This window comes from Nannobrachium achirus (assembly GCF_963921795.1).
Source record: "Nannobrachium achirus genome assembly, chromosome: 11".
Classification (NCBI taxonomy): Eukaryota; Metazoa; Chordata; class Actinopteri; order Myctophiformes; family Myctophidae; genus Nannobrachium; species Nannobrachium achirus.
The window spans coordinates 42,296,422-42,320,226 of record NC_137820.1 but is presented as its reverse complement, the minus strand read 5'-3'; the positions used below and the strand labels follow the sequence as shown (position 1 = coordinate 42,320,226).

The 23,805-nt window shown below is 44.4% G+C and overlaps 1 protein-coding gene across 1 annotated transcript in view; it reads left to right on the top strand.

The window, feature by feature from the left end:
• The first annotated feature begins 3,013 nt into the window (after positions 1-3,013).
• Positions 3,014-23,805, top strand: part of ptprz1a (protein tyrosine phosphatase receptor type Z1a) — a 102,619-nt gene continuing 81,827 nt past the window's right edge. Inside the window, exon 1 of the mRNA XM_080736421.1 lies at positions 3,014-3,280. Within this exon, the coding sequence (XP_080592547.1) occupies positions 3,208-3,280 (73 nt within the window). The 5' untranslated portion in view covers positions 3,014-3,207. The remainder of the gene's footprint in view (positions 3,281-23,805) is intronic.

Sequence of the window (23,805 nt, the reverse complement as noted above, 5' to 3'; positions counted from 1 at the left end):
GTCCCGGGCGGCAAAAGCCCGGTCTCCTCGGGTAATCATGTTGGTATCGTGGCCTTTCAAAAGGGCCTTATCTGAGGTCCTAAGGGTGCGCCCTGACTCATAAAAGGGCAGCATATCTAATTTATAGGTAGGAGCCAGTCCATGTAGGGCTTTATAAGTGATTAGAAGGAAAATCACATGTATAGCTCACAGGTAACCAATGAAGAGCAGCCAAAATGGGGTGATATGGTCACGTTTCTTTGTATTTGTGAGCAATCTAGCAGCAGCGTTTTGGATCAACTGTAGGCGGGATAGTTTTTTTTTTTTTTTGGTGAGACCGGAGTAGAGGGAGTTGCAGTAGTCAAGTTGTGATGAAATGAGGGCATGGATTACCTTTTCAAGATCAGGGGCTAACAAAAATGGCTTGATTTGTTTTATGTTCCTCAACTGGAAATAGTCAGGATTGGACAACGGTTGTAATGTGTTTGTTGAATGATAGGTCGTTATCGAAAATCACACCCAGATTACGGGCTGCTGGTGTGATGTTAGCGTATATATATATAGTAAATACATTAAAATAAATAGTAATTCCCTGGCACACCTGGACTTATCTCACAGCACAGCGGCATGCCTCTGCACACAGTTTAGAAACCACTGTTTGGCCCGGGCCTCCGGCATGTTGGTCCGGGTACCCTAGGTTGCAGTGCCAGCCTGACAGCGTGTCTCGGGTTCGAAATCCCGTTCACGACGACCTTTGCTGCGTGTCACTTCCCATCTCTCTCCCCGTTTCCTGACAGTCTACTGTCCTATCAATAAAGGCATAAAAGCACCAAAATACATCTTAAAAAAAGAAACCACTGTATAGGAGGAGCAAATAATTCCAATAATAATAATAATATCTTTATCCAGACCATTATGTATGAGAAGCCTGCATCACATCACATCCACTTGTGACTGTGGAGGTTGTGTGGTGCAATAGTTTCACAACTGTCAATAACTTTCTAATATAGCCTATACTGTATATTTCCTCTCTTTAAGTCTGCGTTTTGTGTGTGCTTGTATCATATCGCCCCTGCCGGGATGGAAACCTCATACTATACGTCCAAACTGCCTGAAAATACACATTAAAATGAAACCAATACAATGCTACACAGTGATAGTGCTATAAACCAATCTATGAAGCTATCTATGAAATCTATATAAAAAAGTTTAATCTAAACTCAATTTACAATATCTAGTGGGGGGTCTTATAACCCGCCCCCAATACAAACTGTGCCCATAGCTCTGCAGTGCATCCCATGGTCCCATGTCACCCCCAACAGCCACAATGTGGGAAGACACACACACACACACACACACACACACACACACACACACACACACACACACACACACACACACACACACACACACACACACACACACACACAAGCACACGCACATGCACACACACAAATACACAGAGAATTGCTCCTCATTGGACTGTCTGAATTGGTGTTTCTGGGTCAGTGGTGATGTGTAGCCCGTCTCCATTTCAACGGGGGCGTGAAACGCGCTCCTTGAAGTCAAGAGGTCAGCGGCCCCCCCGCCAACCACACAAAAAAATAGTTCCTCTCACTCAATTATGCCTTTTAAACGGCCCCATGCTGCTCTTCAAAGCCTCCACCACCAGAAATCTATCTATCTATGGGGTGTGGTGGGAGTATGAAACAGCACTTTCAATATGGCTGTCTGCTTCTTTTTTCTTTCTTTTTTCCCCCAATGACAGGGGTCATCTTGTGGTGGACATTTTTGTCAAAAAAGAATATATTTTTTTGCCATTGCCATGCAAATGAGCTGACAATAATGCTACCAGAAACGCATAAAGAGCTAGACCTGAATGACCATGCAGGTCTGTAGCTCTGAGAGTGTACAAATGGAACCAATTGGACCTGTTCCATTTGTATACTCTCAGAGTGATAGTGGTCCTTGAAAATAAAATAAAAAAAACGGCTGAGCAACCAGTGAACCATGTACTACTAGTGGACTCCTACTGTACATGTGCCAAAATGTCACAGAAGATAAGAGTCATTTACATATTCTAAAGAAAACCTGACTGACATTCAGTAATTTGGGTCTTATGATCAAATTAAGGACATTAAACACAATCTAAATTTTGCCACGGACAAGGCCAAGCCACAGACAGATTTGTCCATGTACTATACAGACATACTGATGACCCCTGCCCAGTGGAAATGGTGAGGCTCAGGCACGTGCACACATAGACATCAAATGGGGCTTGAGCCCCTGCCCTTTTATCCCTCTCTAAAAAAGTGCCCTCTTCAGACCATCAATGCCGTTTTTACTATGGTGAAAGAAACACAAATTGCCTTGTCCAAACTCTCAGTATTCACTTGATTATGCTTAGCTCAGTGTGGTATCATGTACCGAAAATAGCCGACCTCCAAGATCATACACAACGCGTCGCGTTGTGAGCTTGGAGGTCTGCTATTTTCGATATTTCCCACCAAAAGGCCCTTTATAAATTTCAGCCCCTGCCTCTATAACATTCTCTGCACGTCCCTGGTGAGGCTACTGTGGGGGAGTTTAAACCATACTACCTTCTGGGAGGCTTAGAAAAACATACAACAACCATATTGATTGATTCATTGACTGTACTTCATTTGTCAGAAATGTAAACAGCACATGGTACAGTAAGACTTTGAGGGCCCTATATCTCCCGCCTTACCCCCCAATCTTTTAGGCACATTTTACTATTTTGAAAAACATTTTTAAATAGTGAAAATAGATCTACATTGACACATTGTGAGCTTGTAGATCGGCTATTTGACTAATTTTAAAAAATCGTAAAGAATGCTAAGGCATTATTTATAATTATTATTTGTATTATTAAATCATTAAACGCGTTTCACGTGAGAGCAGACAGCAGATAGATGTGTGACGGTGTGGTCTGTCTGTGGGGGGCGCACGGTCTCATAGCGCTGCGCTCCGGACTCACTCCGTGTCTCTCACTACAGTCACTCTGCGTGAAGAGACGACACGCACCACATCGCACCGGGCTGGAAGTACAAAGAGACAGAGAGAGGGGATCCCATCCATCTGCTACACATACAGCATGAATAAACTACTGTGAAACCTGCTGCGCCGGGATTTATTCCCCCCGTCAACTGAACACAAGTAGTGTTTTTTACCTGATTCTGACTGTAACCTTTACATCATAGCTACAACATGGAGGCGCGTACTATTACTGCACCAAGAGGCTTGATAGTCTCTGTCCAGTTGATCCTCATCTGCCAAATAGGTAAGGATGCTGTCAATTATCTTATGACGATGATCGTAACATAGCATTATATTAGTCTCATGTCCTGTTTGTATCACAACTTTGCTATACCGGTCCGGGTCCGGTATATATTTGTAGTTTACGTGCGTAAACCAAAGAAAGGCAATTTTACGCACGATCGTGCGTAAAGCTCGAGTTTTCAGGTGCATTGAACAAACACCAGAAGCCCTTGAAAAACAATAACTTGTTGTCTAGTGTGCTGTTGATGTTTTTCTGTGTTGGTTTCTTGTTTAATTACTTTGCATTGTTAAACATTCACTCAAACGAGAGCAGTGTTGTAGGTGATTCAATGTTTGGGGGAGACGCAGTTTAGATTTTTCGAGTCAAGTTAACTGCGTTTTTGAAAAAGTCAAACGACGGATGCAAAATCTCGGACATGTCCACATCTTTAGTCCTTTTGGTGTTTGTTGGTTTATTTACTCATTCATTTCGTAGCCTATCAATTTATTTCATATTGAGCATTGGAGTTATCCTTTGAGTTGGGCGGAGCTGAGACTAGAGGTCGCACGCAGCCTAGTGACTTTGTTGTCTTGTGTCATTATTTGGCACATATGTCACATGATATGTATCCAAACTGGGACCCACCTGTTTGTCACGGACGACATCTGACAGGGTCGTCTAAATATGTTATTAAGAAAGTCAATCGCTACATATATCTGGCAAGCGAGAGAACATAGGCAGCAGTAATGTGACGGTATTACGTATTTATGAATATGGCTTAAACTCCCCGAGAAGTTCTGTAGGCTATCATGCCTATGTGGATTGTGGAGAGGTAAAACATTTAAGTTAAATCGGGCATGTGTTGTGTTATGTAACAATATAGTGACATTTTATAATTACCAATCAGGCAGTGTATCAACATCAATTAGGAGGCTGTAGCCCAATTTCATTTCAACCAGATACATTTCATGGTAGGAAAACAAATGAAATACAATCCTACAGACATGATGGCACAGACCAATAAAGCAATCAGGGTGTAATGCCTTTGACGTTTAATGTTTTAAACTAGAGAGTAGAGACTTCCTCAAATGTTAATCAGGTCACACAATTAGCACTTCCAGATTGATTGCTGTGTTGAATTATTTAGCAAATGATCTGTAACTAACTACTAGTTATTGACCGAGCCATGAGTTACAGAGTGCTAATGCATGATGAGTTAGTAAGCCAGGATCTATCTGATGAGGTAATTGACCCTATTGCTCTTGTTTTGTGAATGATTTTGTTTGTGATTGTGAAGTTGTTCCTGTCCTGGTTAGAAGGCAGTGGATGCAAATTTGAGCAAATACATCATTGTATCCCACAGAATTTAAGGTATTCTTTTCTCTTTTCTTTTGGGCCTTTCATTCCTAAAATGATAGACACCTGTGTACAGTATAAGAAATACTGATATTGGTTTAACCACTTCAGCCCATATACAGAGATCCTGCAACTTGGTCCGCTCCTTTTCTTTGCCGGTACAGCAAATCTCTTCACTGAAAATCTACACTATACTCGTAGTCATAGATCGGCTATTTTCACAGAATGTTTTCCCCTGAATAGAGGCGCAGTAGGGTTCATGTAGTTAAGCTTTAGGGTGAGACGTGTACCAAACATTTGGGAAAAAAGCTGGGCGAAGCCAGTTTGCTCAAGAAATGGGGGGAGTCTTTTTGTGCCCGCGGTGCCTGTGGTGTGAACTTGGATGTTGGGGGTTGAGGAGTTGGTACCTGCTGAATGCCTTCAGTACATGTATAGCTCTACCACACTCCTCCTCCTCCTCCTCATGCCCCCTCGCCATGCTTTGCCCCTTTTCAGCTGAGCCTTTTTAAATGAAGCTTTGATGAAACCTGGGGCACAAAGGAAGGTTCCCGTTTCTGTTTTTTTTAGAAAGCAGCAAGAGGAATTGATGGTTTAAGAGAAAAGACACATGAAGTTGAACTGAATGCCTGGAGACCAACACCATCTGTCCTCCGGACAAGACTGGGCATTTCTCAATGGGTATCACCAACTGTGCCCCCCCCCCCATCTCCTCACTCTCTGCAGAAGTATAGTCTTTAGGTCCCGTGGTGGTGGTGGGTGGTGGTGTCTTTTTTGGTGACAGATGGCAGTCATGGTTTGTCAGCCTGTCAGTCAAGAGCGGGGTTCTGGTTGGTGTGTGTGTGTGTGTGTGTGTGTGTGTGTGTGTGTGTGTGTGTGTGTGTGTGTGGGTGTGTGGGTGTGTGGGTGCAGGATAACAGACCTCTGGTGCCCACCCACGTCCCCCCCGCTGTGACTGCCCACTTAGAAAGGATGTGTCACAAGCTGGTGAAAATCTTTCTCACCGCTTGTATTGCTGCTGCTGCCATGGTTAACAAGCCTAGTTTTTCACAATGTTGGGCCGGCTATACTCACTGATGATTCATACTTGAAGTGGGATTTGCATAATCAGGTCAAACAACTGCCATGCTGTGTAAATATGGGTCAAATTAACCACAACTAAACTAACCCTTTCCAACTGGCCTCCCCCATTATAGACATTTTCAATCTTTTGTATAAGATCTATACGCCTACAACACTTCACAAAGCTTGTAGATCGGTTTCAATATTTTCTGTGTACAAAATTGAGCTATAGTGGTTAAGCTATAGGCTATAAGAATAACTATTGCTACTACACATTCTGCTTGTCTTGTCTTTCGATAAGGGCTTGGATTGACCTTGAACGACCTCGTCCTTCTCACTCTGTGTCCTCATGCTGTCCTCCCTCGCTCCTTCCACTTCCTCGTCCTCTTCTCTCCTACATTCTACACATTCACCCGGCTCTCTTTCCGTTCTGTATCTGAGCTCTACTCTCCTCTTCTCCTCCTCTCTTCGAGGGAGAGACTCTGTGCTGTGAGACTCGCTCCTCAAGGCCGTTTGGCACACAGACCTTCCTCCTCCTCACTATACCCGCTGGCTGCCTGGAGGAGAAAAAAAAAACAGCCAAGCAGATTTCCAATCGCCGGCAGCAGGAGTATTTGATGACCAGATTAGTGGGTATTAGGCTCAACGGCATTCACTCAAGCATACATGGTGGAAGGGGAGGTGGGGAGGGATGGGGGTGTCGGGGGACCACTGCCGAATCCTCTGTCACCCCCTTTTTTTCCTCTCTGTCTCTCTCTCTCTCTCTCTCTCTCTCTCTCTCTCTCTCTCTCTCTCTCTCTCCAGCCACGGCTGAATGGGCCTTGAGGTTACGTGGGGAGACATCCAGCCAAGCCTGTGCAGAGGTTAGCCTGGCCGTCCGGCGCTCCCTGCGCTGGCTCAGTCTCTCCTCCATCTCTCCCACCTCAAGTCCTCCCAGGAGCCTTGCCCCATGTGAATTATGCTGTCAGAGGGGAGATTTGTTTTGTAACTGTAGGGGGGAGGAAAAAAGAGAGAGGGGGGGGACTGCAGGCAGCGAGGCGCGGGATGGGACAGGGCACTTCTGGGTGTGCGCGCAGCGGCAACAAAGCGATCAGCCTGAGGAGCAGGGGGTACGATTGAAGCGTGACGCGGCGATGGCACTGCGTTTTGTCCCGGTGCAAGAAGTGGGAAGGGAGGGGTCGGGGGGCCGGGAGGGAGAGGGGGGGGTATAGCGCCAGTGATGGTGAGCGGGGTGGAGAGTTCTTATTTCTTTATTGAATACTTTATTTTGTAAGAAACCAGTAATTTTTCATCTTTTAATGGATGGTGTCTGGGCATTCCACATTGTGGTGGCAGAGTGGTAGAACGAGCCATTTTCCCATGTTTGTTCTTTATTTGGGTGGTGTACCAGATCATTGTCCCTCCGTCTATTGTGGCTGTGGGTGTCTCTCACCATGGTGAAGTATTTCGTTAGGTATGAGGGTATTGAGGGCACTGTCCCTTTGACTATCTAGGCGGGAGTCGGGACGCTCCCACACCGCGAGGCGAGGCAACTGTGACGATACACAGTGCCATATCGTTGTTGTCGGGTGTAAACCCTGTATGTCCAAAGCCGTTCGTTTCCATCATTTTAAAAATGATTTAAAATAGTGAAAATAGCTGATCTATACAAGCTTGTAGATCTGCTATTTTCACTAGTTCACTAGACAGTCTTGTATGATGATGAAGCAGGGCTTTACTTTACGATAACACATTCAAATCTGAAACTTGAGATACCAGGTTTCTGCCCTACAGTGACAATACGCATGTCAGTACGTTCGGGACCATCAGGAGCGGAGCGGGGCGTCACAGCAGAATACCCAGCTCTCTCTGTCTCCCAGGGAGACACCCTCCTCCCACACACACACACACACACACACACACAGCTCCCTTCCTCCTACCAGCGGACCCCCGACACCTCCACATACGAGCTCTCACAGAGCGATGGAGTGCAGGTTAAGCAGCACTTCTCTTGTCATTAGTCTTGTGCCTCAAGCCTCATTCCTCACTCTGCCGCGCTCTTTTCACACGCAGCCCCTTTTCCCTTCGCCTTCCTTTACATTCAGAACCGGCGGTGCCTCTTTTCACGGGTCCATCCGTCTGTGTGCTCAATTTTTCATCCCCACTTTTCGCTCTCTCTTCATGTCTCATTTACTTTTTCTCTCTTCCTCCTCAAACATTCCTCCCCTCGATCATCTTCCTGTCCTCCTGTATTGTCTGTCCTCCCTCTTCCTTTTTGTCTCCGTCGTTCCACAGTCAGTCAGCGGCAGTGCCCACCGTTTTTTAATTTTTTTACAATTACATTTTTAATCCTCTCCTCATGTGTCTCCCTCTCTCAATCCTTGGTGTGTGTGTGCGTGTGCGTGTGCGTGTGCGTGTGCGTGTGCGTGTGCGTGTGTGTGTGTGTGTGTGTGTGTGTGTGTGCGTGCCCGTGTGCGGTGACCTGGTGGGAGGTCTTACCATCTTTCTTGGGGTTATCCAACCCTCTTGCCCGGCCGTGTGGCACAGAGTAACAGCAGTGGTTCAGCTCTGATAGCATCCTCCTTGGCGCCGCGCCAGGGCCAGTCTGTGTCTCTGACGCCCGCTGCCGTAATGGATGACGGGGCAGCTCGGGTCCGGGTGGCCCCGTCTTTTGCCTGTTGAAAAAAAAAAGGGGGGGGGCTGCTCACCACCGGGGCCTTTTTGGTGGGAGAACAACAGAAGTCCTGCAGAGTAACTGGTAGAGAGCCATTTGATTTTGTTCTCCACTTTCTCTCATGTCTTTTGGTCCCCTTTTCAGATGCCCCCGCTTGTGTGTGTGTGTGTGTGTGTGTGTGTGTGTGTGTGTGTGTGTGTGTGTGTGTGTGTGTGTGTGTGTGTGTGTGTGTGTGTGTGGTCTCTCAGTTGCGTTGTGTATCGATGGTCCTTGTGTGTGTCTCTCTCTCAGGCTATGTTGTGTATGGATGGCCCTCGTCTACTGCACCCTGAATACATACACCACCATCTCAAGGTGATGCTGGAAAGCTTGTGTGAAGGACACTGTTGTTGGTCAAAGTAGCTACACTTCTCTCAAGGGGACTTTATAGGATTGTGCCTCCTTTTCTTTTGTGGGAGAGGGGAACTAAACCTGAGGACTTTCTTTAAAAGACTGCACAGGCAGATGTCAGCCAGAAGAAGGCATTAAGTATTTGATTCAAAATGATGTCAGAAATATCGCTGTTGGGGGCAAAAACCTAATTTTTTTTGTTGATATTTTCGTAAAAAAATGATTCAACATTTGTGAGCTGCCAACGACGAGCCCCTGCAGTCGTGACCAGCTGATTGGTCCAAAGTTGCTGACGCACTACTAACCACTTAGTCCGAGAACGGCCTCTCTCTCACTCCCTGTCCTGGTAAAACTGGTTTCCACTATTTGAAGAGAGCCTGGGGCTGTTTTTCACACACCTTTTAATACAAAGACATTAGAGAGATTTGGCACGGGATTGGCATACGGCTGGGCACAGTAACAATGTCTTACCATGTCTACCAGCACCTCCACAGTGAATTCTTTGCAAACTTGACCTTTGACTCTGTACTTGGTCTGCTCTGTTTTCCCTGTACACAAAACCTTTTCCAGTTATTTGCCGGTGGAAAAGGCCCCCAAGTGTATGAGCACGGATCTCATCCGTATACTAATACATTTTGGCTATCCATACATGGATCCGTACTAATACACACAACGTGAAATGTAGGAGCGGTTTGTACCGCTCAAAAAGTCCCTATCACACAAAGATTTGGTGGACCCCCTGCAGTATCTCTGAGGACCCCCATAGGGGTCTCAGACCCCCTGTTGAAAGACCCAAAATCTAAACACAGAAAAAAACACAAAACACACTCGCAACATCATGTTTATTATGTCCTCAACCTCATTAAAGGTAGGGTTTTTGGTGCACAGTCTGCAACGTTGCCCGTTAAACTAGATGTGCTTATAACCACTTAAGCCCCTGTATAAAATGTGTCTTAAGGTAGCTTTTAACCGCACAGATGTTCTGACAATTTGCCGTCGAAAAGCGTTGTTGCCAACAGGAAGTCGATAGGGCTGGCGGAACCCGTCGATGGAAAACTGAGCCTGTTCAGTCGGTGCTTGCGGTCGGTGGTAAATCCTCCTCTAGAATGGACCAGAGTCTAGTCTGCTACAGTGCAGAACTTCCAGAAGCCTAAATAAGCCAGAGACATTTTCCCGTCACACATTTTAACTAAATACCATATTCTCAATCTCAACTCTCAATTCCTATACTAATGGACTTCAAAGCAAAGCTAGTAATAGTGCTTTTGTTAAGAGAAATCATTGCATTGCATCGCACTGCACTGCACCAAGAGGAAATTTCTCCGGTTGCCAGATTCTGTGAGTGAAACAAGCGACCAGGTCTACGGGCCCAAAAGCCCAAAAAAGCCCAAAAGTTTCACCACTTGAGCTTTATTATATTAGCTATTTTTTTTAAACTGTTGAAAGCAAGGCCAAATAAGCAACTACACTTCAAAAACAAGCCAAACAAAAGCAATCCACAACTAGTAAAAAAAAAAAATTTGAAAATGTTTGAACATCTAGGGAAAATGTTCACCTACAATGACAAGCTCAAATTAGGGACATCAGGTAGGAAGTGTTTAAAGAAGACTCAAATAGCCTGGGTTCCCAGAGTACCCCCCCCCCCCCCCAGATGCGGTTGGCAACTATTATAATCATGCAAATCATGCAACTCAGAAGACCTCGCTTTTAAAAGAAAAGGCACTCACTCAACATAATGTTGTCCAACGTCACCATGCCATACCTGAAGGCAGCATTCAAGAGAATTGCCTTGTCCAAACTCTCCTGAACTTGAATGCAGCATCTTATGTTGACAGAATTGCTCTCTCCATGTAGAAATCCATGCCAGTATTGACTTGATTAGTTTAGTGTGGTATCAAGCACCGAAAATAGCCGACCTCCAAGAGAGAGAGAGAGAGAGAGAGAGAGAGAGAGAGAGAGAGAGAGAGAGAGAGATGAGAGAGAGAGAGAGAGAGAGAGAGAGAGAGAGAGAGAGAGAGAGAGAGAGAGAGAGAGAGAGAGCATGTGTGTCATGAGTTACTATTTGTAATAATGGCGGGGGGAAATCAAACACAAATATGTCAAGGTTAGCCAAGGACAACGCGATAATCCATATTTCCTTTGTTCTGTCATTTAGAGACCTGCCACCCATCAAATTTCAATTAGGTTGTCGCTCAAATAGACACGGGTTCCCTCGGGCCCCATTTTCGCAAAAATGGCTGACTTGTTAATGAGTCGGTAATTGTGCTAATGTTAGCCTCGTCGAGGGACTGAGCCGGAGTGGATTAATGCAGGTGAAAAAGCAATTAGCTTTTCAAGCTAACCCCCCCCAGAACCCTGCTGGGTCTCACCCTTCAGGCGTGTGTGTGTGTGTGTGTGTGTGTGTGTGTGTGTGTGTGTGTGTGTGTGTGTGTGTGTGTGTGTGTGTGTGTGTGTGTGTGTGTGTGTGTGTGTGTGTGTGTGTGTTTGTGCACGCGTGTGCGTGCGTGCGTGTGTGTGAGAGAGATAATGTCCTGTGTGATCATCTGGAGCACAGTGTCCGCAAGATGAGATGCCCCACTGAAAGCTTAGCTATTGCAAGGATACATGTGTTTATAAGTAGTAAATAATACATAATTTCAAACGGTTCACTGAAGTGAGTCTTAATTGCTGTCCTGGTGCGTTGGTGGACTAGCTCTGGGGGGGGGCTGGTATTTTGGCACCGAGTGGGTACGTTGTTGCATGTCATTTGACCTCTCTCCCGTCCTCTGCGCAGTTACTGTAGTTCTCATCATAGTTTATGATACTACGTTTTAGTATGCGTCCCTGTGAGGCCAGACGCCCCTTATTGTGAATAATGAACAAAAAGGGAAAACTGCACACACACACACACACACACACACACACACACACACACACACACACACACACACACACACACACACACACACATACAAGCCAAGGCACTGAGGCACTGAGACATGTTGTGGCGATCATTCTCAGTGCTCTGCTGGTCATCTGTGCAGGTCCAGGTGTCCGCAGTGTGAGAGCACAAACACACACACTCACTCGCATGCACACGCACACGTGCACTGCACACACACATATTCGATGCTCGCATGCTGCTGGATCACGTTTGTTTAATCATTTCAATCATTAGCAGACAGTTTAGATTTCCTTCATTGTCTCCACCAGGCCGAAGGAGTGGCTGAGACTATTTTTTTTGCACCCTGTCCGTCTGTGTGTGTCCGTCCGTCCGTCCGTCCGTCTGTCCGTCCGTCCGTGAGCAGCTAATCTCCGGCATCGTTGGCCCGATCGAAGCGAAACTGTGCACGCACACTCTCTGGATGCCAGAGCAGAACCCCTGCCCCAAGTGTTTCACATCAGCCTGTTACAGCGCCACCAAGAGGCCGATTTTTTTTTTGTTGTTAAACACATTTTCTGATATTACTCCCACAGATTTGGTACAAAGATCATCTCTATGGTCATGTGATCAAAATGGATCTGGCGGATTTTTCATATTCCAACCTTAATTGGCGAATTCCCGAACATTGCTTGCCCACAATAACCTACCTGACCTGGCGGAGACGTGTGTTCCGAGGAGCACTTTTTCTAGTTGCATTTGAACCTGTGACATATTTGACCGGGTTCCTCAAGAGCTCATTAGAATTACAGCCAGGGCTTAAAAACAAACACCAACAAAAGATACGGTAGATGAGGAAATTACAGCCACTAGATGTTAGACACTACTCGATTAACCAAGACGTATTTTTCAAATAGTTTGAACTTTTAGAAATGTTTTAAATGAAAATTTGTGTCTGCAGAAAATAGCGACGCCAGCTTGAAAGTGGTTAATGGACCTGTGTGTGTTCAACCAAATCAATAAAAATAGCGGACATTATATAATATAGGCTAGAATTCCCTACTTGCAGTAGTCGCGCGCGCACACACGCACGCACGCACGCACGCACGCACGCACGCACGCACGCACGCACGCACGCACGCACATACACACACACACACACACACACACACACACACACACACACACACACACACACACACACACACATACACACTAAATCAATTCTCTTTCCTCTGGGCTTTGGAACAACATTGGCACACTCTCTCCTTCCACCATTCAGCCCTGATGTGGTTGTAGTCGCTCTTCTATTAAATAAGCCGCTTTTGTGTGTCTCTAAACACAGTTTCTTTCGCCACCATGTGCAGCATTAGATTAGACCCATGTGTAGTCATGTAGCCATGCCAGACCCGCTCCGCTAGCCCTCCAATCCATGTTTAACAACTGAGACCCCGTTCTACTTTGATGTATTTTGTAGAAAAAACCTATGTTGTTATTCTGTAATCAGTGGTGCTCAAAACTTGAGCACCATATATATCACCATATATATATATATATATATATATATATATATATATATATATGTTACAGGGTAACTGGGTAACTCAGGGAGACTGTGGTAAGAGCGCTCGTTTTGTAGTTCACCACACACTAATCACCACCAGATGGCGACGCAGCCATTCAATAGTGAAGGCGCTGACGTCACTCGTTTGCGACTCTCTTTCTTTATTTACTAGCCTAGCCTAGCCTAGCCTAGCCTAGCTTAGCCATTAGCTCCATTGTAGTCACTTGGACAGGGCGTTTATCGTGGGCTTGCCCAGGCCTTACGGCCTGGGCATAAATATAACGATTGCATTCACCACGGCTTCGTAACTCGCGCGGCGCTCCGCCGGCCAAGCGGCCTGGCCCGCTCTTCGCGGCCACTCGCGCCTGCGGCGCTCGGGGGCGAAGAGCAGGACCAAGGTCCGCTGGCCTTCGCGCCGCTTGCAATGTCGTGGACAATCGAGTGGCTCCGCCTGGAGGACGTTGTTGTGGCGACCGCTTGTTCCGCCCTGTGCGGCACGGCAAGCGCTCCGTTTCTCTAATTCTCTGAGACGCAAAAAAACCGTGACATATATATATATATACTGTATATATACGGATGTAGATCTGCTATTTTCAAACATTTTACAAGTACATTTACATGTGTGTTCAAAGATTCTCACACATTTTCACGATCTTTCAAAAATAGTAGATCTGCAGGCTCATAGCCGTGATCTTGTATATCAGATATTTTGGATTAGCCAATGTATAAAATGTAGCTAAATCAAAATAGTTTGATGCCATATTAACTCATTTTGTTGGAACCCCCTCAAGGACCCCCCTTTGAGAACCACTGTTCTAAATCAGTTTAATTAAAAAACCTGGTTTTAGCTACAGTATGATAAAACCTAAAATGATACAGATGCTTTCCCGGATTTAATCAGACTTTAATAAGTTAAAGAACAAATGCTGGAAATCTGGCATAATTTTCCACAGTGTGCCCGAAGCAAGCAGATCTGCTGTGGATTGAAGCCAGCCTCCTCATCAGCCATGTTTATAATGTCTTTTTAATTAAGCGATCTGGAACTTATTTGGTGTTCAGAATTCTGGGAACATTTACATCATCATGTGTTTTGGAAGAGGCTGACATGTTGCGGTCTTGCGGACAAAAATACACTTTTCAAAGTGTAATCATAAATAAAATGAAATATTTACAAACAGTACAGAGACCATAATATATGTAAGGCTCGTACAGCCCAGACAATACAATCGTAGGTGCTATCTGGGTGCTATTCTGTAAATATGTTCATGTTTGCAAACTAGAAATCAATTTACTCCATTTGCATAATAACGATACATCTTTCATTATTATTTGGAAGAAAATACACTTTTTACTCATTGTGACAACACACTACACACTATCAGCCGTCTCAGTGTCGTCCAGACTCCCAGACACAATATCCACGATGGTGCCATAAACGTGGCATCAAAGTTTGCCAAAGTTTAAGTAACTGCCACATGAACCCAAGTGTCCCTCTTCTGGACATGACATTATAAGCGAACATTTTGCGAACATAGATGAAAATGACGTGGAAATGGCAGGTCTACTAGTGCGCAATGCATTGAATTGCAATGCATTGAATTGAATTGTGCCTTGTGGGTTTGTGGATCAGCTATTTATGACAAATAATTTTTGTGGGGCCAATGAAGTATATGGTTTTAAGTGGTTCAACCACGACGATTCAAATTAATTGAATTGGGTGTGAAATTACACTGTACTGAATATGTGTCATGGGCAGGGCAGGAATTTCATGGAGGCCATGAAGGCCATGCATGCCGCCGTTGCCCCTCAGTTTGGCCTTGTGCCCCTGAAACCAATGGCATGACCTGAGGCCACAGTGGCCTTAATGCCCCAGCTGACCACTTTCTCCTCTGTCTCTTTCTGGTCAATATGTAGACAGTAGACACCGGTGTCTCTTTCTTGTCATGTAGACACCAGTGTCTTTTTGTGAGATTCTGAAATCTTAACTCCCCAGAGTCCCCATCTGCCCTGGCAAAAAATTGGTGTTGTCAAAAAATTGACAACACCAAAGGCGTTGTCCATAAAATGAGGAAATTCCAGGCCTGGTCATGGGGCATTTTTGCCCCACTTTTAGTACTATAAGTAAAAATTTCCAAGATAGCTAAGTCCTGCACACCGTTCTTGTAGATGTATAGCAACACATTTATTAGGCCATGGACCTTTTATAGTTTTCATTGCTTCATAGACTTATTTGACACTGTCATCATCAGTGTTATAAATAATTATGTTAATCTTTTCTATTGATACATTGGATTCATGTTGAAGACACCTGTATTAGACTATTAACATTTCAAATCAGCTGGATCTTTGTCTCCTTTACCTGAAGAAAATACACTTCAAAAGTATGCAAATGGAGCATAGCAGCAAACCTCGCCCTCAGCAAGGTCTCTGGATTGTGCCCATGACCTTTGACCTTTTCAACACAAAAGGTAATCCTGTCTTTGGGACAGACTAATGATCATTTTCTCCTCCGTTGCATGAAAGTCTGCCCATCTGTTGTCGAGTTATCTTGCTAACAAACACATGCACGCAAACATGCACACTTGCTCACACACCGCCCTGCCCCGCCCCGCCCTGCACACACGCACACACACACACGGCGCACGCATGGCGCACGCACGCAGGTGGCAGATGTATTTGTTGTACTAAGATCAAAGTATGGTGCACCTTCATTAGCTTTTGCAAAAAACACTGAATTTTCATTCATTTTTAATGCTCATGAAGGGTAAAAAAATAAATAAAAAACATTATAGTGAACAGTGGGTGAACCCATCTTTATCCTGTCTATTTTGTCTTTAAAACGGCACAATGTAACTGTTTTCGAATAACATAAAGGTTTGTCCAATCTGTATGCTTGAGCATGTTAAACCATATCACTTATACCATCTGAATGGTAGAGTATGTTAATAATATATAACTTATACAATCTGTATGGTATAGAGTATGGTAATACAATATAACTTATACAATCTGTATGTATGTTAATACAATATAACGTATACAATATGTATGGTAGAGTATGTTAATACAATACAATTGGGGTGGTTGTATTTGGTCTCCCTGCTCTTCTTTTGAGACATTTAGATTCTGTCTGTCAAAGGACATCTCTCACCTACTGTATAGACACAGGATCTGACACGAATGTTGACCTGATGGTCAAATCCTGAGTGGAAGAGAAAAGTTACATAGTGCAGCTTTAATCACTTTCAAACCTGGTGTCCCTATGTTTGGGCATGTCATTAGCCTAAAGGCAAAAGGGAAAAAAAGAAAACACAAAATACAAAAAGAAAGGTTCTCTCTCTCTCTCTCTCTCTCTCTCTCTCTCTCTCTACTCTCTCTCTCTCTCTCTCTCTCTCTCTCTCTCTCTCTCTCTGTCTCTCTGTTTTTCCTGTTTCTCTACACTGAATCTCTCAAATAAATGCTCCAAACAGCCCAGTAAATAATAAAAAGAATAAATTGTAATTATTTTAAAAGTGAAACTAAATAGAAGATGTAGATCTGCTACTTTTGCTATTCGTCGTACAACAAGGTATTTAGGTCTTAAGTGGTTCACTGAAGCACTAATGTGCAGTGAGAAGGGCTCCTTGGCTAATGATACTTTGAGGAGAGTCGATGCCAAGTTCCACGTTCAGGATAGTTCAGACCAATACAAGAACGCTCGCCACAAAACACACTCGCCCCGGGCAAATTTGGCCACCTCGGAACGGTCGCCACTGGGTATTCATAAACGTAACCTCAGTAGTACTATGCCTAAACCTAACCTTATTCCTAAACATAACCTCAGTAAAACTATGCCTCAACCTAAACTTATTCCTAAAGTTAACCTCAGTAAAACTATGCCAAGGCCTAAACGTAACGTAACTAGTCTGCGAAAGAAATTGGTGCGAGTGTGTTTTGGGCCGATCGTTCCGGTTACCGTTCAGACACTGGCCTCTGGCCCAGCCAGATCCTGGATTACACACGCACGCACGCACGCACGCACGTACTCACATACTCACACAAGCACATTCACCTCACCCAGATAGGATCGCCCGAACCAGACTAGACTACACAGGGCTATCATGTTCGACACTTACAGTATACCGTGTATTTGGATACTGAATAAATGAATGAGCCAGTGTCCACATTCAGGAGGATTACATAACTACCCCTTTCTAACAACGATAAGTTCATCACAAAGTAAACATAACAGTAAAGACCAGCTGGCTGAGAAAGTCTTTATTTAATACTCCATTTCTGTTTGTCTAACCTCTTAAACCCTAAATACTCAGTTGGCCGAGGTCCCTTAGGGCTTTATACGACAGTAGGTCCATTCCTATTTTCCCCTCAACACCACATCTCTTGGATGAAAACAGATGATCTAAAATGTTGTGCTGTGAGCTTGTTGTAGATAATGTTATTTTTGCAGAATGTGTAGTAGTGATGCGCGGGTCAGGTTTTTTTCATAGCCCGCACCGCCCACAGCCCGCACGGAACCTAACCCGCCGGCCCGCCCCGCAGAACAATATACAAATCAACGAATCCGCCCGCCCCGCAACCCGCATTTAAAACAAAGATGATATATCACTTCCACAATAGCTCATCTTTATATACGGCTCTTCTAAGTACCCAAAGTCGCTTTACAGAAAGGTCTACAGTAGCACAGTATTGTCATAGGCTAAATAAACAAAAGTGCTGTTCAAATGTGGTTCTTACTATTATTTGACAGCAAAAAGACATTCATTCAAAGACGTTCATTCTCTCTAAATCGGGGGCATCGACGGGGTAAGAATGGCGTTTCAGGTTTTATGTCAATCATATTTATACAGCGCCTCACACTTCAAACATAGGCCTACAGCAAAAGACAGACAATATTGTTGGTTATTGATTAATCACCAGATTCGAGACGAGAGATGGGTGCGAGGTGAGCGTGGTTCATTCAGTCAAAAATCCGTCTCACTTGTGGAAGTTGCATTTCAAATCGTATCCGTTGACACACTGGCTGGTGATATAACTTAACTGACACAAAGTATTTAGCTACGGTATAAACTGACCTGTGTGGATGACATTTAAGTGAAATCCTGATCAGCGACACGCGCTGAATTGTTTGTGCATTCTACTCCAGTCACGTTGTGTGTCTGACTGGTTCGAGGCCCCAATAGGAGCAGAATTGGGATGGTCCTCGCACCAAGGAGCGGAGGATGTACCGTGGGATGGAAAACCATAGTCTGGGAGCTCGGAACTACCTTTACTTTTTGGATAAAATTTTGTTTCGAGTGTTTTCCAACTTGATGTGGAGGCAGTCAGGGCCATCGCTGCGCCACCTTTATAGGACCTCATCTTGGAGCACAACAGTATGCAGCGACGGGTGAGGTTCTATATGGGGCTAAGTACAACTCAGGTCTGTTTTACGTAGTATAGAGGGTCTAAGTGGTTTAACTGAAGTGATATTGATGAATTCAAGTATTCTGCGGCACCCCTGGATTTGCATCATGGCACCCGAGGGTGCCACGGGGCACCCACTTTGAGAAACCCTGGATCAGACTGTTATTTGGCATCTTCTCAGCATGAGCATTTGCGAGGAGGACCAACTTACACGAAGATACGTTTGGAAATGGGCAAGGTGTTCCTTTAAGTGCTTTAATAGGTTCCTTGGCAAACGAACAATCGTATATCCTCTTAACTTTTGTCTGAAATGCTTTCAGAGACGGTGCCAAGAGTCATTTGGTAGAGAACTTAGAGCTGCACATTGAATTGAACACAATGGAAAAACCATGATTTCACTATGATGTAATCATGAAACTTGGCTATTTTGTTCAAACATCTTAGTTAGCTGTTTCACCCTGTTCTTGTGTTCTCACCATTACACTAGCATCATCAGTGGTGGAAAAAGTACTTAAACCTTTTACTTAATTTACTTGAGTAAAAAAAAGTATTGGTATCAAAATGTACTTTAAGCACCAAAAGTAGAAAGGTTTAGCAGAATGTTCTGTTTCAGAAGTTGTCATATGTCTAAAATGTTTACACAATTATTTTTGAAAATAGCAGATCTACAAGCAAACAACACATTGCATCGCAAGGCGCTTACATAGGATGAGGTGGTTATGTACAGTATGTTTTGTGATGATAATCAAAATCTAGTAGAAGTAAAAGAATACAAAATTGGAAATACTCCAGTAAAGTAAAAAATCACACCCGTGTGAACTGAGCGGTGGTGTGTGTGTGTGTGTGTGTGTGTGTGTGTGTGTGTGTGTGCGCGTGCGTGCGTGTGTGTGTGCGTGTGTGTGTGAGAGAGAGAGAGAGAGAGAGAATGTTGCAGTTGATGCTCAGACTAGACTCAAGAGCACCCTCTCTGGTCACTGAGTGCTAGTTCAGGCTACATACACACATACATACACGGATACACGGATACACGGATACACACACGGCCATGCTATGGAGCGGTCTACCACCGCTCAAAAATACTTCAAAATTGAAGTTGAAAAAGTACTTGACTTTTGTTTTTTGTTATTATTGTGTCCATCCATCCATCCATCCATCTTCAACCGCTTATCTGGAATCGGGTCGCGGGGGTAAGAGTTCCAACTGGGATTTCCAGAGTTCCCTATCCTGAGCAACTGCCTCCACTCCTTCCGGGAGTATACCGAGGCGTTCCCAGGCCGGTGTGGAGATATAATCCTTCCATCTGGTCTTTGGTCTGCCACGGGATCTCCTCCAAGTGGGACGTGCATCGAGGACCTTCCTAGGAAGGCACTCGGGAGGCATCCGTACTAGATGCCCGAACCACCTAAGCTGACTCCTTTCCAAGTGAAGGAGCGGCGGTTCTATACTCCAAGTCCCTCTCGGGTGATTGAACTTCTCAAGGGAGATACCATCCACCCTCCTGAGAAAACACATTTCGGCCGCTTGTACCCGAGACCTTATACTTTCGGTCATGACCCACAAACTGAAAATTCTGTATGAAATTTGTCTAAATAAAATACTAAGTACAGTACTTTACACCACTGTACCTAATTTTCCCAGCATCCACCAAGCTCAGAGAGACTACATACAAGTCATTCATGGGAATATCCTTAGTCTGACCTTTCTTTTTTATTTTAAGGAAATGATTGATATATTTAACATTACTTTTATACTAATAATAATCATCATTATCAAAAGTCATGATTGCCACATTAAGAAAAATAAGAAAGGAGTAAGTGAGAAAGGAGTGAGAGAGAGAGAGAGAGAGAGAGAGAGAGAGAGAGGAGAGAGAGAGAGAGAGAGAGAGAGAGAGAGAGAGAGAGAGAGAGAGAGAGAGAGAGAGAGAGAGAGAGAGAGAGAGAGAGAGAGAGAGAGAAGGACACATGAGGAGAGGTCAGGTTAGGTCAGTTTTATTCATGAGGCCAATTTAAAGCCAACAAATGTTGTTGACCAAAGTGCTGTGCTGTGAATACAAGTGAGACTTCAACAATTAAACATAAAACAAAACAACATAAATAAACAATAAAAGCATGACAAGCTATTAAACGTACATTTTTCTCCAATGCTATTTAACCCATTAAAACAGGGAAAGCATGCTGTATCAGTTTAGATTTTAGCGTCGGCTATTAAAAAATAGCAGATCTACAAGCTCACCGCTTCCCAGCACAAAACATTTTCAGATGGAGGTCTGCGGCCAAATATATACATTTGGGCACAAAAAAGTTTAGAAGGCATTTGTTGAATCGGCCTCAAGTCTTAATATACAGGGTTCCCACGGTCATAAAATTCCTGGAAATATTTTGAAATCGTAAAAATATTTTTCCAGTACTGGAAAAGTTTTGGAATTGATAAAGGTCCTGGAAGGTCCTGGAAAAAATGTATTGTTTTTGGTTATTGATTTTGTTAACTCATTTACTGCCATCGATTTTCCATTGTGCACGATCCGCATGCACATAGGAGTACGAGACTCATTATTGCGCTGAATGATTGTTATATAGTCCTGAAAATTGGGTTAAATATTCTAGAAAAGTTTTGGAATAGTTTTGGAAATTCATTGGTAAAAATGTGTGGGAACCCTGAATATAATGGGTTCAAAGTGTCATTGGACGGGGGTGAGTTATTCCTCAAGGCGGCGGTGGGGGAAGTAGAACAATCACACACACGTAGTTACACCCATCATTTCACACCAAACACTGACCTCTCTGATCCACCCGTCCTGACAACATGAGCCAGACACCATATCGTCACTGTCGTTCAGAAACCTTGTATCTTTTTTCGCAAAGTAAAGCCCTGATTCATCATACAAGGCTGTCGCACAAAAGTAGTGAAAACAGAAGATCTACGAGCACACAACGCCTCACGGTGCGAGGCGTTGTGTGCTTGAAGATCGGCTGTTTTCACTAGTTTTTGAAATGATAAATGCAAAACGAACGGTTCTGGACATAAAAGGTTTTCACCCGACAACGACGATATACACCTGACCATCACCCTTTCTAAACCTCTTCATGCTCATATGCTCCAGACAACATCAATCTCTATTTATGTTCTTCATTTGTGTGACTCTCAGCAGACCCCCCATCACAAGCCGATCTTGTTAACGGCAAAGGTTTTTTTTTTAAATAAATTAAATGGCTTTGAGACAGTTAACGCCAGAGCTATCCCCTCCTATCGCCCCCGCCCCCCTAAATCTTCCTCTTCCTGTAAACAAGTCACTCTAAGTGGGACCCCTTTGTTTAAAACATCCACGATCCCACTCTAAATGTTTAGAGCCGCTGGCTGTGGAAGTAATGACCGAGTGCACACACAAAAAGAAAGAGGCAGTTCTTCTTCTCCGCGGGAAGCCCGGCATGAAGTTTGGGTAGAGTTTGTCACAGCAGCACATCTCTCAATACACAAAAGGCGTAGTGGGGTACTGTACAGTAGGTAAGGCTCAATTCAGCCAGCCGTGAAAAGGCTCCCCCAGAAAGGTGAACAGAACATGCAGAATATTTACTTAGGCGGACCGCAATCACTCTCTATACTCCAAGACTCCACCGCGTGTGCCTTTTATGTAAATCAACTTTCTTTTTCACAGCCCTATAGTTGGAGCAAATTTCCTAGCCTCTTCTACATGTTGAAGTGGTACAAATTGCGGTGCTAAACTACAAGCAGGCAGAGGGAGGGGGATGGACGGACGCTGTGTCCATGGCAATGTGTCCTAAGACCGGGGGAAGTCACACTTTGGCTGGTGGCTGTATGAGGTGGTCTACTTGTTTTCTGGGGACTTTTCAGAGTGCCACGTTTCTTGCATGCTGATTCACCACCACCACCACGCACCGCACGGCCGGCCAGACGAACACAACAAGAGCCCAGCGATCATTAGTTGGCGTTCTGTTCTGTCACTGATTACAGTATCATTGTCTTCTGAGGCTCGTATATGCAGTGTTGCCGCGTCCGCTTATTGTAAGCGACAAGTAAATATTTGTATTTGCGGTTGCGTTAAAAATAATTGAGGGGGAGCTTGTTGTCGAGGAGCCCCAAATTGAAATGTAATTGTCTGTGTGTCCCCACCGGAAAATATTTTGTGCCGGGGACCACCGTACCAGATGAATATTTCAAAATGTTCACCTTTTCCCCCCAAAGTATTTAATTATTTAACCCTGCTATTTTCAAATAGCTGATATAGCCCTATCCACAAGTTTCCAACGTCCCATCGTGCATTGCGCAATAGGTGTGCGGCAGTTCCGGCATCGTAGCCAAGTGTGATCTACAAGCTCACAGCGGTTGCATCTGGTTGTATGTCAGCTGTTCTCTGGATGTGTCCCACGCATAATGCTACAGTAAATTCTTGCGGAAACAGGAGGATATGTTCAAAGTAAAGTGCTCATGTGGGTTAGTCAAGCTTCTTTTGTGCTTGTTTTTGCGACTGTCAGGGAGTATTTAGTAAGAAGTCCACCTCATGTCCATCCGTCCGTCAGTCACGCTAATACACAACATTTTGTTACCTATCGACTTCAGTGCCTCCCTCCCATAGTTCATGAAGGCAGGTCAAAAGTTGTAAGTAACATTTGGTGTAACACTCACTCACATGGGTCTTTGGCGCGTCGCTGATTGGCTGTGGCTTTCACAGACAGCTCAGATTGTTGTTTCACACACTGTTTAACCGAACGCTGCTCGTCTGCTGAGTCTCTCTCTCTGTCGCTGTTCTATAACACGCAGGGGCTATCGGTTACTATGGTAACCAGTTAACACGCGTGGGAACGTGTTAGGCATCCCATGTGTTAAATGTGCCGATTTAGAAGGTCTGTTGTTTCAGCGCGACCTGATAGTCGCTTCTCGCCCTTAGGGCAATTTACTTGTCATATAACTGGCATGCATAGCGTTTCCGTTCTGCTGAAGAAGTGTGGGAGTCAGACTATCGGATAGATGCAGAGGGAAGACTAGATAAATAATTATGGCCTGTGTTGTGTTGTGTTGGCTGGGTTCTGCGTGTGTTTGGACTGGCTCCAGAACAGAGAGGCTAATGATGGAAACCTTAGATGCCTGGATTCATTATTCATCTCCAATCACAGAGACTCTCTCCTGGGATGGATCTTTTCTTCTTTCTGGCTGGGTCTTGTGTGCACTGTATCGTCTCTGTCGGGTAGAAACCTCAAATGTCCAAAACTAAAACCGTTACTTTTCAGGCTCAAAATTCAAAAATA